Here is a 23,506-nt window from a genome sequence, read left to right as displayed (position 1 = left end):
GTCCTCTTACTTTTTAGAACAGTTCTGATTCCTCTTAGTTCACCTTATTTTCTTTTGAAGAAAACTAGCAAAAGAGAAATGAGTCTCCTTGCCTTGTAAAACAGCTTGTTTTTGTACCTCTTTATATAGCGTGGCTATAGTTTCTAAACCAAAAATCACCATAAAAGAATATACCAAAAATACAGAGTAATTGAAAGCGTGACTTCTTAAAAATGCACCTCAACAACGTGATCCCTTGTATATATATATATATAAAGTGGGGACATTCCTTAATGCACAGCAATCTTCTGAAAGAATTGAGTACAGAGGTGCCCAGCCTTTCTGGTTCCACAGAACCTTTAGTCTCAGTTATTTTTTCACAGTGCCCGTAGGCCTAAAGAAAGAGCGAACAGTTCTGTTTATTAAGTAGTTAGGTCCAAACAACTTAATATTTATGTCCTAACAATTTAATAGCTCTTCAAAAAAAAAAAAAGGTTCACATTAATTGAAAGGAAAAAGAATATTTTTAATTCATTCTTGAATAACCACAGTGAACTAGTATTAGGTTACATGCTCTTCTTGGGCATTGCATATCCTGTCAGACCTTGGACTCTTCCTGGACACTGCCACCCTCACTTCCTGTGCCATATTGGTTTTTGCACAGTACTTGCTTTTGGTCTGGCAGTAGCCAAAACCCGGCTTCGGAAAGACATGACGTTGTGGAAAGGAATGTAGTACAATCCAAGGTTGAAACTGAATCACCTCCAGCTAGTAGTTTGCATGGTATCCAACGGGTGTCGCTCTGTTTCCTTGTGTTTCCCTGTGAGTTTGCTGCAGTACCCTGGGGTGTACCTCTGCGCGGGGTTTGGGAACCTCAGATTTAGTGTATTCAGGAAGAAACGTTAGTACGAGAAAGTATAACCACATAGTAAAATTGGAAAATCAAGGTCAGATGGTTAAAAGAGAGACTAGGAATTCCCCACCCCCCCATATACTTAAGTAATTCAAGAAATTTCACTAAATAGAAACAACGAAGGACAGTTTGGGTGTACTTTACTCTCATAGCTGTCAAACTGCCTAACTCTGAACTGACGGCAGATCCTCACTGTCAGTCTGCGTCCTGGCCGGGGGCTCAGCTAGACAGAGGACGAGGAGAGCCTTCAAAGCAGCAAGCGAGGCTTTGACTGCAGAGGGTGAAGTCGAGCGGCGTCGACCTGGAGCCAGTGATCACCAAGTAAATGGCCGTGGACAGACGCTCACCAAGGGATGTGGCCTCTTCTGGACCACCTCCCAGCCCCCGGAGCCCAGCTTGGAAGAGTGTTACTCAGCTTGCCCACATTACCTATGCACATTTAATGGAAGGTTACGTCCTCTGTGTTTTTACATGACGATTAGCCATCTTGAGGAGGCATCGGGTGTGTGAAGCAGCAAAGATGAACGGGTGACAGCGCTGAAACACGTTTTCTCCACGCCTCAGCCCACCACTCTTCCTCCCTCCCCTCTTGTTCCCCCCCCCCGTTCCCTCTCCAGTCCCCATTTTTTTTCCCTCCTTCCTTCCCCTGCTTCTCTTTCTCCACAGGTTTATCTCCCCCCCCTTTTCTCTCTCCCATGCCCTTTTTCCTCCTTTCTCTTATGTGTACTTGCGCACTCATTCACCCACTCACACATGCTTTTGAAGGCACATACAGGTTTCCTTTTAATCTTTTGTCTTTGTAAGTCTTTCTGGTGACTGGGATTCAGGTCCTCATGGCTGGATTCCTGGGTGAAATCACCTCTGCCTTTCATCTTGAAAGAAAGATGAAGAAAATCCTGACAGAGATCCAGCTACGTAATCAATTGAAAGAAGGTTTGTGACTCCAAGCGTGACCTCTTGGTCGCGTAATGGTATTTAGAAGCTTAAGAAGTTGAAAAACAGGTCTAATCCCGAACTCTAAGGATCAAAAGATTGGCCAGACTGTCATAACAAGAAGATAACTATTCATGAAGCTCAGGCCGAAACGGAGTCTAGAGAAGCTTGTTACCTGGGTTCTGAGGAATTTTTTAGATTCCTACCCGGCCCCGTCAGCCGAGCTCAGGGCACCTTTGCTTTTGAGCCACTTCTTCTAAACATCTTCCCGGTTGTTCCATGGCTTCTTTACATTGCTGGGTTCTTTGTGAAATTGGCAGACAGGAGGCACACGCTGTCTTGTTTCCTCGATGAAAAGCCTTTCCTAAGCCTCGGCAAGCCTGCGAGCCGGGGCAGTGCTTTTGCTTTGCTGAGGAGACACCTGCCTGCATGCATCGCTCCCTCCTTGCATCCCTGATAGCATCATCGCCCTTCACTTCTTTAACTTTCCTTTGCAGTTGACCGAAACCTCCTCCCGTTACGCCAGGAAGATCTCCGGCACCACTGCCCTCCAGGAGGCCCTGAAGGAGAAGCAGCAGCACATTGAGCAGCTGCTGGCTGAACGGGATCTAGAGAGGGCGGAGGTGGCCAAGGCCACGAGCCACGTGGGGGAGATAGAGCAGGAGCTAGCTCTGGCCCGGGACGGACACGACCAGGTGAAGTCTGGCACTGACCTTGTTGCAGAGATGGTGACAGGTTCTAAGCTGATCTTGTTGCAGAGACTGTGATGGTTTCTAAATTGAGGGAGGAGGTTGAACAGTGTACTTGGTGCTTGGAGCCGGGGAGCTGGTCTCGAGCGCACTGGAAAGGAGCATAGATGTCTTTGCTGGGCTTGTTTGAAAGCTGTGCCCTGGGGTACCAGTTTGCATCATCATAAAGATGAAGTTCTGTTCTTCTCGAGTCTGTTGCACTCTTTTGGTCTTTACGTCCAGGTCTCTTGGCCTGCCTGTGTCAGGTGAGCGTGTGTACTAGGACCTTACCAGTGGCGACGGCTCCTGTTTTGTACATTATGCTTTGTACGAGTTTCAGCTCAAAAAAGATGAGCATTGTTTTAACATTGCCCCCTTACTTCTTTAATGGTGTGGTTTTTCATCATCTAGCTCCCAGGAGTGCTGCCGAGAATAACCTATCATAAGAGATCATAGAAAGCATTTTAATGCAAAAAGGTTTTTTGAGTAATGCCGACCCACAGTGGTACCATTTAGCCGTAGCTCTTTGGAGGCATCCCTGGGCATGCATCTGGGTCAGAAGGAGGCCACTCACCGACACCCTTGCCTTCCCCAGCATGTCCTGGAATTGGAGGCCAAGATGGACCAGCTGCGAGCAATGGTGGAAGCTGCTGACAGGGAGAAGGTGGAGCTTCTCAACCAACTTGAAGAGGAGAGAAGGTGATCCTGAACTGTTCTCCTTTTAAACAGCCTTCGGGAGAACTTCCCCATCAACAGCCTTGTTGGTGTCAAACCCTTAGAACCAAAGGACTCTCTGTGTGTTCAGTGGAGATTGAACTCCTCGTGCTGTGTGAGGAGGGTTTGCTTTGATTTGACTTTTTTGAGAAGTTTGGAACCAGCTAAATGTGCCCTGATTAATTTAACAACTATTTATTGAGCACCTACTGTGTGCCAAACATCCTCTAGAGGATGGCCTGAGTCAGTTAATTCAAACCCAGCTTCTACCTAGAGCCACTCCTGGAAAAAGGATTTTCTAGGCCCAGTTACCTGGTATTTATGAAACTCCTTCTGCATATCTAATGAAATCGTATTGTGTCTGGGGGGTGACAGAGGGGCCCTGACCTCAGGAAACTCATTACCTTTATAGGAAAACAAAACTCTCAATTAGAGAATTATCCAGGTCAGGATGAAATCAGGTGCTAAACTGTGTGAGACAGAGAAAGCAAGTTTGATTCTTATAAAAGGTCTTTTGAGGCCATTAGCAGACAAGATCTCTGGGAAAAGTGTCTGCGTGGAAACGGTTTGACTGTCTCTGGGCTATGGGACGTTGTTTGTCCTTGGTTGCACTTAATGCCATCTCCTGTCATTTCTGATCGCAGCGATGTAATGCAGGGCTCTTTAGGATGGTCATGAGCACTACTGTGCTGGGGGATACAGGGGGATAGTAACAGTGCCTTACTAGGGAAATGGCTGTCCCACTGGAGAGAGAAGCACTATACACAGGAAGTTCTCCTTGCATCCTAAAAATGGCTACGAGTGAACGAGACATAGTGACAGGCCCTTCTGAAGGCCAAGGCATCTGTACCACTTGCTTCTGTTTTTTTTTTTTTTTTTTTTTTTTTGAGGTACGCGGGCCTCTCACTGTTGTGGCCTCTCCCGTTGTGGAGCACAGGCTCCGGACGTGCAGGCTCAGCGGCCATGGCTCACGGGCCCAGCCGCTCCGCGGCATGTGGGATCTTCCCGGACCGGGGCACGAACCCATGTCCCCTGCATCGGCAGGCAGACTCTCAACCGCTGCACCACCAGGGAAGCCCTGCTTCTGTTTTTAAACTGGCTGTTGCTCTGCTGACTTCTGGGCAGTAGAAATGTCCCCCAGCTCTCCAGTAAGCTTGAGGGCTTTAACCTATGATTGTATTTCTGACTTAACCAAGTAGAATTTTTTTATTCTTAATTTTGTTAGAAATGCTAGTGAATTTGAAAGATTTTTTTTTTTATGCATGTAGATTTGTCCTCCTTTTCTTCCTTCTCTTACATCCAATTTTGTAAAGATTCACAATGTGGGTGTTACCCAGATTTTGTAGATCTTCCTAGTATCATATTTCATTGACTTTGTGATGGCATTAATTGAAACCCACGTGCCATATCAGAGATTTTTAAATGTGAAAAAGAAATGTGCATTTTAGAAGCAAAGAAATAGGATCCTTGATTGCCTCTCTCCCAAATTATTCACAGCCTTATTCTCCCACTCTTGGAACAGGTACTCGTGTTGTCCTGGGGATCTCTGCATGGGTAGCATCTCTGCTAACCTCACGCTAGAATGCCTGATGTGGGGTGGTATAAAGAGAGATTTGTTTTCTGTACCATTTTCCCCTATGTTCTGTTATTGGAAAGTAGAAATTATAGACTTCCATTCTCAAACCGGTTTCTGTGGTAATCAAACCTTTTCCTTTCAGGCTGATCTTGTCTTTTTTTGTTTTATTTTTTCTTTTTTCTGGGAGGAGGGGGTGGAGGAGGAGAAGAGATCTTGCCTTGATTAGATCCATTTCTGGCGGCTGTGACCTGGGGAACCAGTTGCTTTTTCTCAACTCTACCTCATCCCTTCTGGAATCCATACCTGGATAAAACTTGAGAGTTTCCCTATAAACTAGAGGGTTAAAGATGCATTTCTTTATTTTCTATGTGTCTAAGGCATTTCTTCCCATCGTCATCTGCTACGTTCATCAGGACATTGATTATATGCATATGATTTTGGGATAAGGCAGAGGTGTTCCTTAGTTACTTCCTTACGTGTTTTGTTTTGATTTTATTCCACAGGAAGGTTGAGGACCTTCAGTTCCGGGTTGAAGAAGAATCAATTACTAAGGGCGACCTTGAGGTAAAACCCCACCAGCTCTCTAAAGCCTTTATGGGTACAGTATTCAGAAATACGGATAAAATCGTTGTGGTCAGAACAGGCAGCAGAGGGGGGCGGCAGGAACCCCGGCCTCTGGCCTGTGGGCTGTGGCTGCCCTCGAGCCTGTCACTGTGCCGTCCCAACTCCAGTGGCCGAGTAAAATTTTTACTACCCTTTTCTCATGCTTCAGAATTCAAAACCTTGAATTGGAGTTAAGTCATAAATCTGGCAGTGTGTCCTATGTGAGACTCTACACCTTCCTCCGATGATCAGAAATGGCATTTTAAAGAACATTTTTTATTTCATCATGATAGTTGAGAACAATCTCAGCTTTGCTTTTCAGTTGAGCAGGATAAATCCTTTATAACCCTATAGACAATAAATGTATGTTCTAGTAATTGATTTTTTTTTTTTTTTTCCTGTACGCGGGCCTCTCACTGTTGTGGCCTCTCCCATTGCGGAGCACAGGCTCCGGACGCGCAGGCTCAGCAGCCATGGCTCACGATCGCAGCCGCTCCGCGGCATGTGGGATCTTCCCGGACCGGGGCACGAACCCGTGTCCCCTGCATCGGCAGGCGGACTCTCAACCACTGCGCCACCAGGGAAGCCCTGATTTTTTTTTTCTAGTAATTACCAGAAAAAGAACAATTTTATTTCAACTTCTTTATTCCATGGCGTATTTTAAATTCACAGAGATTTTCCTTTAGCATCAAGTTTCTCTCTCTTAACAGTCATTCGTATTAGTTTTTTAATAAGACACCAGAATTAAATGGTTTTGATGCTTTTCAAACCACTGCTAGATGTATGACAAATATAAAGTTAAAAATTTTCAAATTTGCAGATTTTTGGTACTTTAAGCTGTAATATTTTAGTAAAAGTTTCACTTGTCTGTGCAGTTCTCAGAATACACATTTTTGCTACTGTTGCAATTTTAGTCTGTTGATTGCCCACACCATGCTTCAATTTCAAGAGCCCTTCCAAATAAGACTGATTTCTTTGGGAATAAATGTATCTTTACAGTCAATGAAGAATAAGGGAAACGTATTCTGAGTTCTAGTTTTATAAGGCCCAGAATTTATTGGATTATTAGTAATTTGATGGGTATCTTCCTCCCTCATTTCATGTAGAGTCGCAGTCCTTTAGCTGACTTTTGTGTTGTTCTCATCCATTTAAAAACACCCCAAAATCTCATTAGAAGTTTCATATCATCATCTAATTCATGTCAAATACAGCCTATGATGTTTTGAGGAGGGGCAGTTAAAATATTTACATCAGCACTAGGCTAGGATAGTCTGTCTGGTAAACTTGTAATTAATCAGTTATTTTGAAACCCTAACACATTTTGAAACTTTAGTTGAATCTCTCTTTTGTTGTTAATTATTTTATTTTTTTACTGATAGCAAAAGAGCCAGATTTCTGAAGATCCTGAGAATGTAAGAGGGCACTTAACTGTGTGGATATTTCCCTTGTTAACACAGATTGATTACAGATTAAAATGCTTATTGATATACTCAAATACTAACTGCATAATCTGATCTTGAGACATTGTCCTTAATATTTCTGTGCATGTGGGCTTTCAAAGCAGTTACATTTGAATCCTGAAGAAATTGTATGTAATGACTAAGTTCTGTAAACCCATTTGTTTAACACATAGGCACACGTTTCTTTAAAGAATTTCGGCAAAAAGAAAGGAAAGAATTTTGTATGGGGCCCGGCCTTCTTCCCTTAATTCATAATGCCTTCTAGTTTTAATAGAATTATTACAAAATAGATGATACCTGACTGAAACATAAAACATATTAGATGAAGTTGTTACAGAAATTTTGGGGGAAAGTTTCCCCAAGTTTAATTTATTCCCATAAAAATAAAGGAATGGAGTCCCAGACTGATTGCCTTTTGTGTGAGCTCCCGCTGCTGGCCAATGGCTGCCAGTGCAGCTGATGAGAAATTCAAACTTCAGTTTGTTGGGGCTGTGTTTTCCCTAGTTTGAGGCTAGAGGCAAGCATTCTTCAGTGAAGACGTTGTGTGTTTTAAATTTATTATTCTTGAAGAGAGATTTTTCTAGCAGCAGTGCCACTAGGCCCGGAGGTGTATTTTTTTTCCTTCCTCCCTCTGTTTAGGATCAAACACCCAATTCAGATCGTACCAGAGTGGCCTCAAAAGCATGGCTTCTCGGCGTACCCTGCCAGCTGAGATGCCAGTTGAAAAAAACCTAAAAACTTCTTCCTTTGAGGTACCACCACAAGAGAACAAGATTAAAACAGAATTCTTCTTCCCACCACCTCCCGGCAGCTGAACTAGACAACTCGAGACTGAACTTTTTAAAAAGCCTCCGTTCTGAAGGTCTCCTTTTTGTGAAAGCTCCTTCAGTGATCTGGGTCTCTTCTCTGCTTCCAAAACAGGCTCCTGCTACCTCCGGAGCCAGTCTGCATGGGACTCCCTCCTGCCTGTCCTGTGCGCTTCTCTCGGAGCCTTGGCTTTCTCTCTCAATCCCCTGCCCCAGGGCTCTTCTCTTGGGATACTCTGTCCTATTCTAAGAAAGGAATAATTTTAATGGGAGGGTTGTCCTGTTCAGCATAACGTTTTTACCACATACCGTGGAAGGGAAGCGGATCACTAGCTTCCTTGCTGGTAGTTGACCAAGTACAGCTGTGGAGCCCAGATCATTCGTGTGCACTCTCACCAGTCAGGAGGCACCTGGAGGATCTCGGAATGGGGAGAAGATCACATTCAGTGGGTATTTGCTTTTTATCTGGAAGTAGTGACCTTTCACCCAGAGGACACTGAACTCAGTGTCAAGGGAAGAAAGGTTCTTTTGCCTTTGGTTTCTTCCTGTTAATTTTGGATTTCTGTTCTTGAGGCTGTGACCCCAACTGTGTAGATCTGGATTAGATTCTTTTCTTGTAAAAGCAGGTAACTTGAACAACCTCTGTCTAAGGTACATATGGACGAAGGGGACTACCCAGACAATTAGGTTTTGAATTTTATTTCATTTTTCTTGAATGTAAAGAGCTGAAGCAGGTGAAGAATTTTTACCAAAAAAATTTTTATTTACTTTTAAAATATTCTATGATGGTTTTTTTATACCTGGTTCACAAGCAAACTGACCTCTTGAATGCACTGAAATCCCCAGAGTACCACTGGAGTGAGCAAAGATGTTTATAATGTAAAACATTCCACCTTAAGCTTTGCACTCCTTTCTGTCACTTTAGAGTTTGTTGTCATTTCCTTGTTGCCCTTAATTGTCCAGACTGATAGATCCTACCGGTTGGAACCACAAAACAACTAGAAGCTGCTGGGAGCAGCTCTGTCAACAGGTTTTATCAGTTGACTATGTTGATGACCTCTTGGATGGGAGAGGTGAGTGGGGAAAGAGGTCCGTTCAGACTGATCTAGGTTATTTCAAATTGATTAAGATTCTGATGCACTTAAGCCTGTTAGAAAGAGGTCGCCCTCTGGCTCCTCCATCAGCCTCCATGTAAGTAAGTGATGATGGGGAGTCTGAGGTTTTGAAACATGTGAAGACCTTACCGGCTCTTTTTGCATGGAGTTGAAACTCATGCCTTTCTGTTGAGTCACCGTTTCTGACCTCTGAACTGAGAAGAATGAGTTGTCTTAGGATCAAGATTATGAGCCCCTTACCAGTTGCAGTTCACCTTTGCTCCTGCTTTGAACCTCAGGGATGGAGGCCCTCAAGCATAATTATTACTGAATTTTCTCTTTTAAATCTGATCCCCCCCCCCCACTTTGTTTTCTGGCAACAGTCTTTGGAAAGTCCACCCTTGGAAGGAAATGGGAGCTTCAGTGACTCCTCACCTGTCATATACGGGAATGTTGCAGAGACTCTCAGACCCTTCTCACTCATCTCAGCAAAAAGGCCACTGGTGTGATTTCCTTAGCTCTAGATCCTAGATTTCCTTCGTTAGGTTTAATACTTGACCCTCGCTCACGTCAAATTGTACGCCAAAGTGCAAAGATCTGCTCTAGGGACTAACTGAACACTTAGAGACTTATGACGTTATCTTTTCCATATTTGGGTGATAATGATCATTTTGAGGGTCAATTCACTTTTTAAGTTACCGAGTCAGTTACATACACATTAATGTCAAGTAGCTGTTGTGGGGAGGAGGGAAAATGATAGATTAGGGGAATATTAACTATTCTAATTTGTGCTGATAAACTTCACTTATCAATATAACATATTTGGCTGCATGCATCTGACACCTTTCACCTTGCCTCATGTGTTTTCCATTTTTTTCTTTCTCAGTAGACTAGCCCATGTCCCCTGCCCACCTCATCCTCTTGTCCATAGTGTTCATCCTCACCCCCAGCCTCTTCATCTCTGTCCACCCTCATCCCTCCTCCATCACCCTTTCTGTTCATCCTTCGGCGGAAGGTACTGCCGGCTCAGCCTGCATGCCGCGCCCTCTCCTCCTGTGCTGGCATGTCACGGTGGCACTGTTGTGTTTCTTCCTCTTCCTTTTTACTGACAGACGCAGACCAAACTGGAGCATGCCCGCATTAAGGAGCTTGAACAGAGCCTGCTCTTTGAAAAGACCAAAGCTGACAAACTCCAGAGGGAGTTAGAAGACACTAGGGTAATGGTTTTCACTATTTAATGAAGCAGACCCATGTTTGCGAACGGTGGACACCGCGGGTGACGGGCCCTGCAGTTGGCCTAAGCCTTGACCCAGTAGTTCAACTTGAGTTTGGTCTTGGCACTGCCCAGGTGCTCGTGAGTGTAGGCTGATGGGTGGGCACAGGTGTTTTATGTGGAACCTTTGGTCCAAGGTGAAGATTCATTCCTTTGGTTAACTCAACCAAAATCAAGATCTGAAACCCAGCGACTGTGTAGACTGCGTGGACGTCCACAGCTGCATTTGAGGTTCTTCGTATTAATACCGGGAAATACCTTTCTCCAGTTTGCACCAGCAGTCAGTGGTCCTCTTGTTCTCATATTCCTAGTGGGTTTTCTAAATAATTTTTTGTTGTTTCACTTTAGCTCTCTTTTCCTGCCTTCTTCCCTGGCCTCTTAGGCAAAGGGAATTGAAACGTTGGCTCTTTTTTAATGAGAGTTAGGGACTTTCACCCCAGCTATCTTTTTTTCTTCGCACCCGATCTCTTTGAATTTCTGTTACCCAGTAGGTTAGAATCTCAGTGGTCAGGAGGAAAAAGTGTGTTGGGAACAGAATGGCTTCTTACAACCCCCAGCTCACTGCGTTTGGCTCTCAGAACCAGTGCATTAGTCATGTTTTCACTTATTTATGTATTTAAGCACCTATATAGTGCTTACTTTATGCCAGGCACTATTCCAAGCACTTTACAAGTATTAACTTATTCAGTCTTACCACAACCCCAGGGGAGGTAGTAGTATTGTCCCCATTTTACAGGTGAGGAAACCGAGGCACGGAGAGGTTAAATAATATGTCCAAGGTCACACAGCTAATAGAGATAGTGGGGCCAGGATTTCTATTTGGGCCATTTGACCCCAGAGTCTGTGCTCTTAACCACTACAGGATGGAGTCGGAGTCTGTCTATTATGGAAGTAGTTTTGTGGTAAAAGATTTAAGAACTAATCTGAGTCACATATAAGAAAACATGTATGTATTATATACCTCTTAAGTCACGAATTTGACTGTTAATAGCTAAATCAGACAGATCCTTAATTTTAAAATTTCAGAAATGATTCGTCTCTGATCAAATTTGGTATCCTGATTTTTTTCCTTTTGAATTATTAGTATTTGTAGAAATTTCTCTTCTTGAGAAATCATTGATCTAGAAAATCGAGTAATATTTCTTTCTCTAAGTCACGAGTTTTTATTTTTTAAGAGAAAGAAAATGTTCTCAGTCGGCCTCAAAACTAAAGATATCGTCTATGTATTTGGTAAGAAAAAAAAAATCCTGGTAGTTTGGTGCCGTTTCTTTGTTACCCGAGAGCCAAAGACTTGATCTGGGAAATACAAGGGACTCATAGTAAGACTGAGCTCCCGTGGTGTGGCTGGCTATTGAAGTAAGGATGTATTTTTTTACTTCTGAACAAATCTCCGTTACAGCTTTGTCAGCAAACAGTGTTGATTTGTTTTTGTTTTTGTTTTGTTTTCTGTGGAAAAGAAGGCATCCATTGACAGCATGGTTTATTTAAGTATTTCAGATTCAAGCAAGCTGTCATCTTCCTATAACAAGCCTTGTCTCCTGTTGATCCTCGTTCTTGGTTTGCCAAGTGTGAAACTAACCACTGACCCATCTAAGTTTCCCATCACCTACATTCCTTTTTGGGAAGTGCTTCAGAATTCCTCTAAGCCAGTAAGCCCAGTTTATAAACAGTGTGCTTGGCGCTGTAGAAACATTAGCAAGAATAAGAAATGATACCTGACTTTTATGGTGGGAAAGGCAGACAGTTTTGCCTGAGGGCAGATTTTGGGAAATAAAATTAAAAAATGGAACTGCTGTGAAAATGCTGCATAACCACACTATTATTTTCCCTTATTTTTTACTTGGTATTTCCTCAGTTTGACGGTTTTGTTGTGACTGATTAAGAATTAGTGCCCTGTTGGATTAAATTTATTTATGTTATGGACCTTGTAGCAATGGGGTTTAATAATGCACCTTATCTGTGGACTCCCCACCTCCCTACCTCCCCCCCCCGAAAAAAAGTATGTAAATGAATTAACGTCTTGGAAGCACCCATAGCCCTGAAACAACAATTATAGCCAGCTCTGAAATACTTAATGATTTGATCATGCAGTTTTGGAGCCCCAAGTGCTTTATTTTCTTGTTCTTGGTGGACACTTCAGTCCTTATCCATCTCACAGCCTGTAGGTGGACAGAGGGACTGAAGGAAAAACATACCCGTTACCTTCTGTCCCGATAAAGGCAGTGAGGGAGCAGAGCCTTCACTCCGGAGGACTTTTGATCCATGAAATTTGGGATTCACTGATGTCTTTAAATCATTCAAGTTCCCTTCTATTTCCCAGGTTAGTCCAATAATTCGTTTTTATGCCCAAAGCTACCATTTCCCACATATTTTGTGTACTAAACTTACTGCGTAACAGCAGAGGGAAATAACTTCCTAAGAACAAAAGGACGCAGGTTAGGAAAGTGTTTTTCCTCGTCCTGGGGGTATGAGTTTAAACAGCAGCGTATTCCCGGGTTCTGTCCCAGAGCTCAGGTAGAATCAGCACACGTGGGAAAAACTGGGCCTGCACCGTAGACACAGGTCCCAGGCAACTCACACGTACACTAAGGTCGGAGAACCACTGGGTTAGGGGAGCGAGACATGTACGTCAAGATGGTGAAGGAATTACAAAATCTAAAAGCGAGGAGGGATTCTGTATAAGATTCTTAGGTATCATTGCAGGTAAGTAATCATTCTTTCTTTATCCTTTTTAAAAAAGGTTAGTAAATTAGTTCTTTATCCACTTGAAGCTTTTATTCTACAGTTGTCGTGGTATTCACTGAAACATTTCATAGATATTTTTACACCTTTAACACCAGTGCTATCCAACAGAATTATGACATGAGCCACATATATATAATTAAAAATTTTCTGGTACCCACATTAACATACTTTTTTAATACGTAAAAAGGAGCAGGTGAAATTAATTTAGTCATATATTTTATTTATTTAAACCAATATATCCAAACTATTATCACTTCATCATGTAATCAGTATAAGAAATTATTGGGAATTCCCTGGCGGTCCAGTGGTTAGGACTCTGCGCTCTCACTGCTAAGGGCCCAGGTTTGATCCCTGGTCAGGAAACTAAAATCCCATAAGGCACGTGGTGTGGCCAAAAAAAAAAAAAAAAAGAGAAAGAAATTATTAACAAGATGTGTTCTGTTTTTCCTGAGTCTTCATTATTTGATGTATATTTGACACTTGGAGCCACGTTTCAAGTGCCGAGTAGCCATGTGTGGTTAATGGCTGCTGTACGGGACAGCACACTTCCGTAAAGTCACTTCCATCAGATAGACAAACGTTCATACATCTTGGTTGAAGTAGGCAACATAAGGATTCTTCTTCCAAAAGGCAGATGTAGGGGAACCTTGAAAGGTACTGTTTCTATTAACTTAACTACAGTTAGTGGGTACTTTCCTGATTAAGGTTCTTTAAAGGGAAAAGAAATATTTTGGGGGTGAGTCAAACTCAATATCAATTTTATTTTCCTTTAGCATCTCAAAATGGTGAAAAGTTTGCCAAAGACTCTAAATTTGATTTGGGGCTCCTGGAACTGGGCTTAAGCCATTATCACAACTAGATTCACACATAGAAATTCTTGGTGGCTTGACTGCTCCCTGAGCTGGGGTAGTTACTGAAGATCTTCAAGGTTAAAGAAAATCATCAGTGATTTGTTATTTAAATGATCTCTCTCTCTTTGCTGATACTAGGTGGCCACAGTGTCAGAAAAGTCCCGCATAATGGAACTAGAAAAAGACCTAGCGTTCAGAATACAGGAAGTAGCTGAGCTGCGAAGGAGGCTGGAGTCCAGTAAGCCTGCTGGGGATGTTGACGTGTCACTCTCCCTTTTACAAGAGATAAGCGCTTTGCAAGAAAAGTTAGAAGCCACCCATACTGACCATCAGAAAGAAATCACTTCTCTGAAGGAGCATTTTGGAGCCCGGGAAGAAACGCATCAGAAGGAGATAAAGGCTCTTCAGGCCACCACAGAGAAGCTTTCCAAAGAGAACGAGTCACTGAAAAGCAAGCTTGATCATGCCAACAAGGAGAATTCGGATGTGATAGCTCTGTGGAAATCCAAGCTGGAGACCGCCATCGCATCCCACCAGCAGGCGATGGAGGGGCTGAAGGTGTCCTTCAGCAAGGGGGTCGGCGCGGAGACGGCAGAATTTGCCGAGCTAAAAACGCAAATAGAGAAAATGAGACTAGATTACCAGCGCGAAATAGAAAATTTGCAGAATAAACAAGACTTGGAAAGGTCTGCTCACACTAAAGAGCTCGAAGCCCTAAGGGCTAAACTGATGAAAGTCATTAAAGAGAAAGAGAACAGTCTGGAAGCTGTCAAGTCGAAGCTGGACAAAGCGGAAGACCAGCATCTAGTAGAAATGGAGGACACCTTAAACAAATTGCAGGACGCTGAGCTAAAGGTAAAGGAGCTAGAGGTACTACAAGCCAAATGCAATGAACAAACCAAGGTTATTGATAGTTTTACATCACAGCTCAAGGCTGCCGAAGAAAAGCTCTTGGATCTTGATGCTCTTCGGAAAGCCAGTTCCGAAGGTAAATCGGAAATCGAGAACCTTAGACAGCAGCTTGAGGCAGCTGAGAAACAGATTAAAAATTTAGAGCTTGAAAAGAATGCTGAAAGTGGCAAGGTTTGTATCAACATCCTCCATCTTTTTCTTTTCCATTTCTTGTTCTTATTTTGCATTGTATCTTATTTTTCAGTTGAGGTAGTTCACCCTCCAGATTCTTGACTTAGTTAAAACTGGTGCTGACGAATTTCCCAGTTGAGTGTAGTATCTTCTGAGTATTTTGAGTATGGTTCCATCCGAGGAGATTAGAGAAAATAATGGCTCAACTATGTGGCTTGATCCTGGTTTCCTAGTATCTGAATACTTTACTACTTTATCTCTGGGCTTGCTGTGATCTCCTGTTTAAGCCTGGTTCCAGTCTTTAAACTTTTTAAAATAGAGAACTCCCCAAAAATGATGGCATTGAGGTGAATGAATAGAAAGAATAAGATAGAAACTTGTAAGATCATCTCCTCCTTTCCCACCTACATGACTGCCTTGTCCGTAAGGTTACACGTAAAACAGAATGTGAACTCCGAGAGCACTTGACTGGTGCGAATTAACATGCTATGATAAGTGACGTTCACAGCAAAATGAAGGGGAAGAGCCTGGAGCCCTTTGCGTTGCTACTTATGTCTCATTGGAGTTTTTTCTATGTCACAATGAGGACGTGATCTAGTCCCTGGTTTTTTGAGGAAAGACTGGACAAGTGTGCTTTTGATCAAGGCATAGGAAATGATGTGAGACATTGGCTGGCTACCTTTCTTGCTAACTAGCCTTGCTAAATGTCATCTTCATGCTTAAGGATTGTTCAAGGAAGGAGCCCTTTTTCCCAGTCCTCCTGCCACTAGTGGAGGCGCTGGTATTGATGCTGAATGTTCTGAGCTTTTTGCGGGAGAAGCTGCTTTATTGGCAAAGAAGGAAGGGTTGTGATGGTTAAATGGGGAGAGGTGAAGACAGACAAACGGCAAAAATTGCTAAGTCACGTTAGTTGAAGATGACAGTCGTAGGAGATTTTTCTCAGATCTCCTCACTTGGTTCTGAAATACCAATCAAAACACAAAAATTAAATTAATATGGAATATGCAGCTAATGTGTTGGTCTACTTTTTTTACATTAAGATTTAATGAAAGCCAATTTCTGACGACTGTTGTGTAGTACATTTTTAAAATTTTATTTTTTATTTTAAATGTTGAAATACTTTAAGCGTGTACAAAAAGACAGAAAATGAAACACAGTCCACATGAATCCACCATTCCTGTCTTGAGGTTTTCCAAAGTCCAGAAGATGAAATTGCTCAACTGTCTCATTTAGAAAGTAAGCATCTGTAAATTCTGCTTTAGACCAAATTCAGGTATCGAAAAATACTCTTTTGATTATTTAAAATTAGCCATTGGACAATCTTATCTAGAACTGATTGTATGAAAAGTCATTGGCTTCTTAGAATTAAAGACAAAAAAACACCAAAATGACTTTTTACCCATGCCTTTATTCCTTTCAGTTTTGTTTGGTTATGTTTGTATCTCATACATTTTTTTATATTTGTTTTATGTTTTCTTTCTCATTCTTTTTTGTTTCCTTTTGTTCACTGGTTTCTGTACCATGTAACTCTGTATGGTAGGCTAGTAACATCACCAAAGAGCTGCAGGGAAAAGAGCTAATGCTTAATAAACTTCAGGAAAACTTGAGTGAAGTCAGTCAAGTGAAAGAGGCTTTGGAAAAAGAACTTCAGATTTTGGTAAGTACCTGTTGGGAATCTGAATCTCAGGGTCTCTGGCCATTCAAAAATTGTTCCTGTTTAAAAAACAAAAACTTCTATAAAGAAAGACGTATTGCACCTATTTCCTTTCTCTTGCAAAGTATTGATTGGTTGATGAATAACTGAGAGGAACTGGATCAAACCCAAACTAGCAATAAAGGTAAGTATTACTTTTTTTTTTTTTTAATCTGTCCTTTGCCTTTGGTAATGCATTGCTTTGGCACGTTATTGCCTACTTAGTTTCACCAAACACAGGAACCTTCCAAGTTATATACCCAGCACATTAGGTTTCTCATGTAGTGAGGTCTTGCCCTATGCCTTGTCCTGCCTGCCCTGTGACAGCAAGCCAGCAAGCTCTCCTGGACCATCGGCACCCTCTGTTAGCAAGGCAGGGTGCTGTCTAATTAACGAGTTCACAGAATTACCTCTTACACCTCAGTTTATTCCTCCTCAGGAAATTACTTTTCCTTTCATATATATCCTCTTTGCTTAATCCCAGGTTGTAGGACATTTTTTGTCTTTTTCTCAACTGTTCTCCCTTCTGCCTTGCCTCCTACATCAAAAACACAAGCTTAGTCAAGGCTCATGACCACGGGCAGGTGCCGGTGATGCCCACATGTCATGGGAAAGGAGAGGCGTAGGCTCATGGAGAAAACTTGATAAGAGAAACATTAGCTATGAAGGGTCAGTTGTCTTGGGCCTTACATGCACCTTCCTGTTCTCCAAGTTTTACACTTCTCTGCTAATACCAGTGGTGAATAAAACTGTTTGATTTTTGGACTTCCCTGCTGGTCCAGTAGTTGAGACTCCGTGCTTCTAATTCGGGGACATGGGTTTGATCCCTGGTTGTGGAGCTAGGATCCCACATGACACACGGCCCAAAAAAAAAAAAAAAAGTGTTTGATTTTTGTTTTTTCTTATTTAAATGCCAATATTACATATTTCTACTTTTTAAAATGTTAACTATATAGCCGCACTCTTCATTATGGTAGCTACTGTCTATATATATGGCTCTATAAATTTAAATTAATTAAAATTAAATAAAATATAAAATGCAGTTCCTCAGTTGCACTAGCCACGTTTTAAGTGCTTAGAGGCCCCACGTGGCCGGTGGCTGCCCGTTGAACAGCACAGTTTCATTGTAGAGAGCTTTATCAGACAGTTACGATACAGCATATTTCAGCTACGTATTGAGAAAAGTTGACCTGGAAATTACCATTTTTCACTATGGTGTCCTTTAAGAAAATGTGTTTTGAGTTTCATGTCGTTTCTCTGCCTTCCTCCCCAAACTTTCAGGATGCCTTACTTTTTTCTCTAAGTGAGAGTATTCCTCTACGTCCTCTGAAAACATGCCGCCTGAGGTCTGGCTTTGGGAGTAACACAGGTGGACAGCTTGTGGGCTTTGATGGACTTGTGGCTTGTGAGCCCATTTTTAAACTAAAATATTAATTAGAAAGACTCACTTAAAAATTCACTTGGTGTATCTACCTCAAAGTTCGTCGCAGGAAAATCAGGAGAGTGGTTTTATCCTGCCCTCCTGTCATGTTTAGAAAAGATAGTGAGTGAGCGATGGACTTTTTGGTTTAAGGTAGTTGACACAGATCCGGTTTTAAGATACTAGGTTCTGACTATTCTTAGATGTAAAACATTTCAGAACTCAGGCCCACAGACATAGAAAACAAACTATGGTTACCAAAGGGGAAAGGCTGGGGGGAGGGATAAATTAGGAGTTTGGGATTAACGTGTACACACTGCTATGTACAAAATAGATAACCAACAGGGGCCTACTGTGTAGCACAGGGAACTATACTCAATATTTTGTAATAACTTATTAGGGAAAAGAAGCTGAAAAAATATATATGTATAACTGAATTACTCTGCTGTACACCTGAAACTAACCCAACGTTGTAAACCAATTATACTTCAATGAAAAAAAGAAATATTAAAAAAAAACAAATTTCGGAACTCTGTTCACTGTCTCAGGCAGATTTCTGAAGAGAGGTTCTGCTACTTGAGGGTAGCAACATGAAAAAAAAAGCATACATGTGGCACCACATGTGTATCCACACATGCATATACTGACATAAGTGTGCACATCCACACGTGTACAGACATACGTGCACACCCACGCATGCAGCACACATGCAAACCTCACTCGTGTGTACACGTGCACAGTATGCATATGGTAGTAATTGATGCCTACCTGTTTTAAGCGTAAGTTAGCTTTAATGAAACAAGGCTAGCAACAAAAAATAGATAATGTTGTAGTCATAGAAACTTTTTATTTTTGTAATCTGAAATCTTTCTATTCTGAATGTCCACTTCTTTTTCTTTAGAAAGAAAATTTTGCTGATGCTTCAGAGCAGGCAGTCTCTGTTCAGAGAAGTATGCAAGGTATGTCTTAGCAGAACATGAGCAGCTCACTTGTTCTCAAGCTGGAGCTGGCCTTGGGTGCATAACAATAGATGCTGCCTGTAGCCTGGAAGTTCCTGCAGCGCACAGTAATACTGGGTTCCCTTGGCTTCCTGAGGCCTCAGGCTCCCATTCATTCTTCTTTTTGACTTAAAGCTTGTTCCGTATTAAAATGTAGGTGTACTTGGGAAAAGTATTGTCTTACTTAAGCTTCAGTCATTGATAGCTTTATTGAGTTTTAAGTGGAAGGAGGAAAGAGATGCCTGGAAAAGGGATGCCCGGTGCCTGCCAAATCTACAGGTTTGGGGAGACAAGAAAGAGTTGCTTGCTTGTTTCTTTAGGTTCGTTATTCAGTGGTTTGATTTGTAATGGGACTCTTGAGTATTCCCGTGATCCCAAATCTCAAGCTTTTGATTCGATTTGGTTTTGAGACAGTCAGGCTTTAGATGGCTTATTAACTATGAAATGTATTAAACTTTTAACTTCATCCCAAATAGAAACTGTAAATAAATTACACCAAAAAGAGGAACAGTTTAATGTGCTGTCTTCTGAATTGGAGAAGTTGAGAGAAAATTTAACAGGTAAGAAGATGTCTCTACACGTTAAATGTAGTAGACTTCCTAAGATTTGAGATAATTTTAGTGTCACAGCATATCTACTATTCAGGCATAAATTCTTCACTCGTGTTATATTGTGATAAAATGCTTGTTTGAGGTCTGTAAACCTTAGCGAATTCTCTCTGCCTCGTTTTCAAACGAGTCAGAATCCACCCCATCTCACTACTCCCCCTGCTATCCTGGATCCGAGTCAACCAGCATCTTTAATCGAAGCTGTAGTAACAGCTGGTCACCTGGGCTGCCTGCTTCTGCTCTTGACCCCTGCAGTCTGTTCTCAGCCCAGCAGCCAGGGGGATCCCTTCAACATCAAGTCAGATCAGGTCGCTTCTCTGCTCAGAACGGCCCAGTGGCTTGCGTCTCGCTCACATTAAAAGCTGTGGCCCTTACTGTCGTCAGGTCCTCTTACCTCTATGCTCTCATTCTGTACTATTCTTCCCCTTGTTCCTTCCACTGCGACCATATTGGCCTCCTTGGTGATACTTGATTGTCAAGCATGTTCCTGCCTTGGGGCCTTTGCTCTTGCTTTCCCCTCTGCCTGCCTTCCTCTTCCCTCACTTCCCTCAGGGTTTTATGTAAATGTCACCGTGTCAGAGAAGCTCTGTCTAAGGTTTTAACCTCCCCGACTCCTTCCTGACTCCTTTCTCCGCTTGTATTTTTTTCCCTCTTGGCACTTACCACTATCTATTGTACTGTTCTCTTTATTTATCTTGTTTATTGTCTGTCTTCTTTGCTAGAATGTAATTTTCATAAGGGCAGGGATCGCTCTTTGCAAATATTCCCAGAGCAAGGCTTGGCATACAGGGTGTAGTTAATACATTTTTGTTGATTATAACACAACAGTGCTATTTTTTTCTGTATATATTCAGATATGGAGGCAAAATTTAGAGAGAGAGACGAAAGGGAAGAGCAGTTGATAAAGGCGAAGGAAAAGCTGGAAAACGACATTGCAGTAATAATGAAAATGTCAGGAGACAGTTCTTCTCAGCTGACAAAAATGAATGGTGAATTACGTCTGAAAGAAAGGTACGTATGAGTATTAATAAGAGCGCCTGCTTTGGGTTAGGCCCTCGAGCAAGGTCTGGGTGGGAGGGGAGCCTAAATCTTCAGGACTGTTAGGTTTTAAAGTTGCCTGAATCTCATTCTTTCTCTGTTATCGCAGTGTATTGCAGACTTTCTGGTGACTTGTAAAGAAAAGGTAGTAGTTTACCAACGGCAATAACATCTTTTACAGGCAGTTAAAAATACTTTTAACCTATTTCAGTGTAATGATAGATAACACGTGTGAGGGGCTGACCACGTGTCATACACTATGCTGACAGCTTTGTGTAGAGTATATTTTCTGGTTCTCCTAATAATCCTCTCAGGTGAGTGTATTGTTGTTCCTATTTTGTTTTTTTAAATTTATTTTTACTTATTTATTTTTGGCTGCGTTGGATCTTCGTTGCGGTGGGCGGGCTTCTCACTGCGGTGGCCTCTCTTGTTGTGGAGCACGGGCTCTAGGCGCGCAGGCTTCAGTAGTTGTGGCACACAGGCTCAGTAGCTGTGGCGCGTGGGCTTAGTTGCTCCGCGGCATGTGGGATCTTCCCGGACCAGGGCTCGACCCTGTGTCCCCGGCATTGGCAGGAGGATTCTTAACCACTGTGTCCCAGGGAAGCCCCTATTGTTCCTATTTTAAAGAAAAGGAAATTGAGGCTTAATGAGGTTAAGTAACTTGCCTGAGGTTTCAGGTCGAGGTGGTCTGGTCCCAGAGCCCTTGCTGCTCTTCGTCACTACACCCTGCTTCCTCAGCGCTGAAGCTTCTGTTATCGTAATCTCTCTTCTCGTCTTTATCCTGAGGCTCTCGTTGCTTTGATTTCTTTTTTCTTTTAATGGCTGCCATATAAAAATCAAATGTTTATTTTATAAGGCAAAAACTTTTAGAGGACGTATTAGCCCCGGTAGACTTCTGATTCTGAAAGCATTAATACTTGGCAGAGTTAGTTTACGTCCAGCCGTGCACTCACGCACGGCCCAGCGTTGGTGGGTGACGGGCAGATGGGCCTTGGTTGGCCGACTGTGGCAGTCCTGCTGTGAGGTGGGCACAGCTGCCCAGCCGATTGTGGCACAGAGCCTTGGAGAAGTTCCATTTCTGTCGCTGCTTATCCAGAGGCACCGTCCAAGTTTCCTTCCTGTTCTCTGGTCCATGAGCCAGCCTTTTCTCCAGGTTGATGGCCCTCTTACATCTTTGTGGGACCACGTGGTTCTCTTTGAGCTAGAACGTCACATTACTGTTATTTTCGTATCTTCTGTTCTCAAGCGACCCCAAAATGAGTCTTTGATAATCTATTCTGCTAAAATTTGTAAACCTCGAAATACTTACCTCCTCTAATGTGCTTACTTTTCACTCATTTTTCCTTATTGATCTTCTGACATAAAATAATAAATGTTCCCAGTTAGAGGAGTAGTTAAGGTATTTGTAACCATCACAATTGTTAAAATTATTCTTCAGGACAAGTCAGTTTTTGTTTTTGTTTTTTGCTTATTTCAGATGTTATTAATTGCTCATAACATTTATAATCATTAAGACAATTATTATTAATATTTTAAAGTACAACTCTAGAATTTAAAGTACTCTTTTGAAAAATCTGATGCCTTGTATTGAAACTTGTTCTAGAAATGTAGAAGAATTACAGCTAAAACTCACCAAGGCTAATGAAAATGCAAGTCTTCTGCAGAAAAGTATTGGGGAAGTAACTCTCAAAGCTGAACAGAGCCAGCAAGAAGCAGCTAAAAAGCATGAGGAAGAAAAGAGAGAACTGCTGACAAAATTGTCAGACCTGGTAAGGAGAGAATCAGTGGGACGGTTGGCTGGCAGGGGAGGTTGAGGGGCAGAACGGACATGACCAAATGACTCACTCCTGACTCGGGGTGTCTGCAGGAAAAGAAAATGCAAATGAGCCACAACGAGTGTCAAGAGCTGAAAGCCAGGTATGAAGAAGCCAGTTCTGAGACACAGGCCAAGCATGAAGAAGTTCTGCAGAACCTCCAGAAGATGCTGTTGGACGCAGGGGAGCGGCTGAAGGCAGCACAAAAGGAGAACAGCGACTTGCTGCAGGAGACGGAGGAGCTGAGAAGGCAAGCCGACAAAGCCAGAGTACGTGGTGGGGAGAATCGTGTCGTCGAATTACGGTTTGCTTGCGTTCCGCGTCAGGGCTGCAAGGGGGCTTGGAAAGCAGCAGCACGTGGGATGGGTTCAGTGGCCGTTACCAGTGTCGGCCCTCAGGGTGCGTGGCAGGAGGGTGAATTACATTTCCTGTATCTTCAAGTGCTTTGTACCAGCCGCTGTTCCTTCTCAGGGAGGGTGATGGCTACAGGTCTTTCCCCCGAATGTACTGTGTGGCCACCACCCCCTGCGCTGCTTGCTCCCCAGCTGTCATGAAGAGTCTGCTGTTGCCTGACCTCTGTCTGCCTGCCTGTAGTAGACTCCTTGTTGCGGGAAGGCATGTTCCTCTAATCTTGGCCATCTTGCTGCTACCTTGCACCAGGGTTAGGAGAGACATCTTGCAGAAAAGCAAGAGGCAGAGGCCACATGAGGCAGGTGGGCAGGGAATGGAGCCTGCTTGGAGGAACAGAGCTCTTAGAGGATAAAGTAGAAGGGAGAGCTCTAGAGAGGGCTCTCACATGTCCCCAGGAAGGCACTACGAGCTCATTAACAAGGAAGCTGGCTTTAAGGGCTGTGAGAAAACATCCTACTGCTAAGTAGAGTAGAAGTTGATACACTGAATTCCATTTTATGGTGTCAGGATCGTATCAGTGTCCCAATATGTTTTTTGACTCTGGTAACATAATGAAGTTCAACCCTCCTACTCCCATCTAAATTGCTCAAAGAAAAGCAAATACTTGTCTTTAATTATTTTTAATGTGTCAGAGAAATGTTTATATATATATATATATATATATATATATATATATATGAGTTTAGTAGAAAGAAAATAGAAAAGAACATACATAGGACTTGAAACAGAGCCCATTTAAAACTTATAAATATAAGTGTAGCATGAC

General features: G+C 42.5%; 1 protein-coding gene across 3 annotated transcripts in view; it reads left to right on the top strand.

The window, feature by feature from the left end:
- Positions 1–23,506, top strand: part of CLIP1 (CAP-Gly domain containing linker protein 1) — a 122,417-nt gene that overhangs the window by 57,362 nt on the left and 41,549 nt on the right. For 2 of the 3 annotated variants that reach the window (XM_029220011.1, XM_029220020.1), the window contains 10 exons: positions 2,323–2,520; positions 3,149–3,252; positions 5,347–5,407; positions 13,814–14,758; positions 16,299–16,415; positions 18,773–18,830; positions 19,346–19,429; positions 20,332–20,488; positions 22,119–22,284; positions 22,383–22,598. In XM_029220011.1, coding sequence (XP_029075844.1) covers positions 2,323–2,520; positions 3,149–3,252; positions 5,347–5,407; positions 13,814–14,758; positions 16,299–16,415; positions 18,773–18,830; positions 19,346–19,429; positions 20,332–20,488; positions 22,119–22,284; positions 22,383–22,598 — 2,106 coding nt within the window. Of the gene's footprint in view, positions 1–2,322; positions 2,521–3,148; positions 3,253–5,346; positions 5,408–6,825; positions 6,859–9,918; positions 10,024–13,813; positions 14,759–16,298; positions 16,416–18,772; positions 18,831–19,345; positions 19,430–20,331; positions 20,489–22,118; positions 22,285–22,382; positions 22,599–23,506 lie in introns of all 3 variants that reach the window. The other variant, XM_029220031.1, reaches the window with a different exon arrangement.

Source organism: Monodon monoceros, unplaced genomic scaffold, assembly GCF_005190385.1.
Source record: "Monodon monoceros isolate NGI ecotype Baffin Bay Population unplaced genomic scaffold, NGI_Narwhal_1 Super_Scaffold_1, whole genome shotgun sequence".
Lineage (NCBI taxonomy): Eukaryota > Metazoa > Chordata > Mammalia > Artiodactyla > Monodontidae > Monodon > Monodon monoceros.
This window is presented reverse-complemented; position numbering and strand designations above follow the sequence as displayed.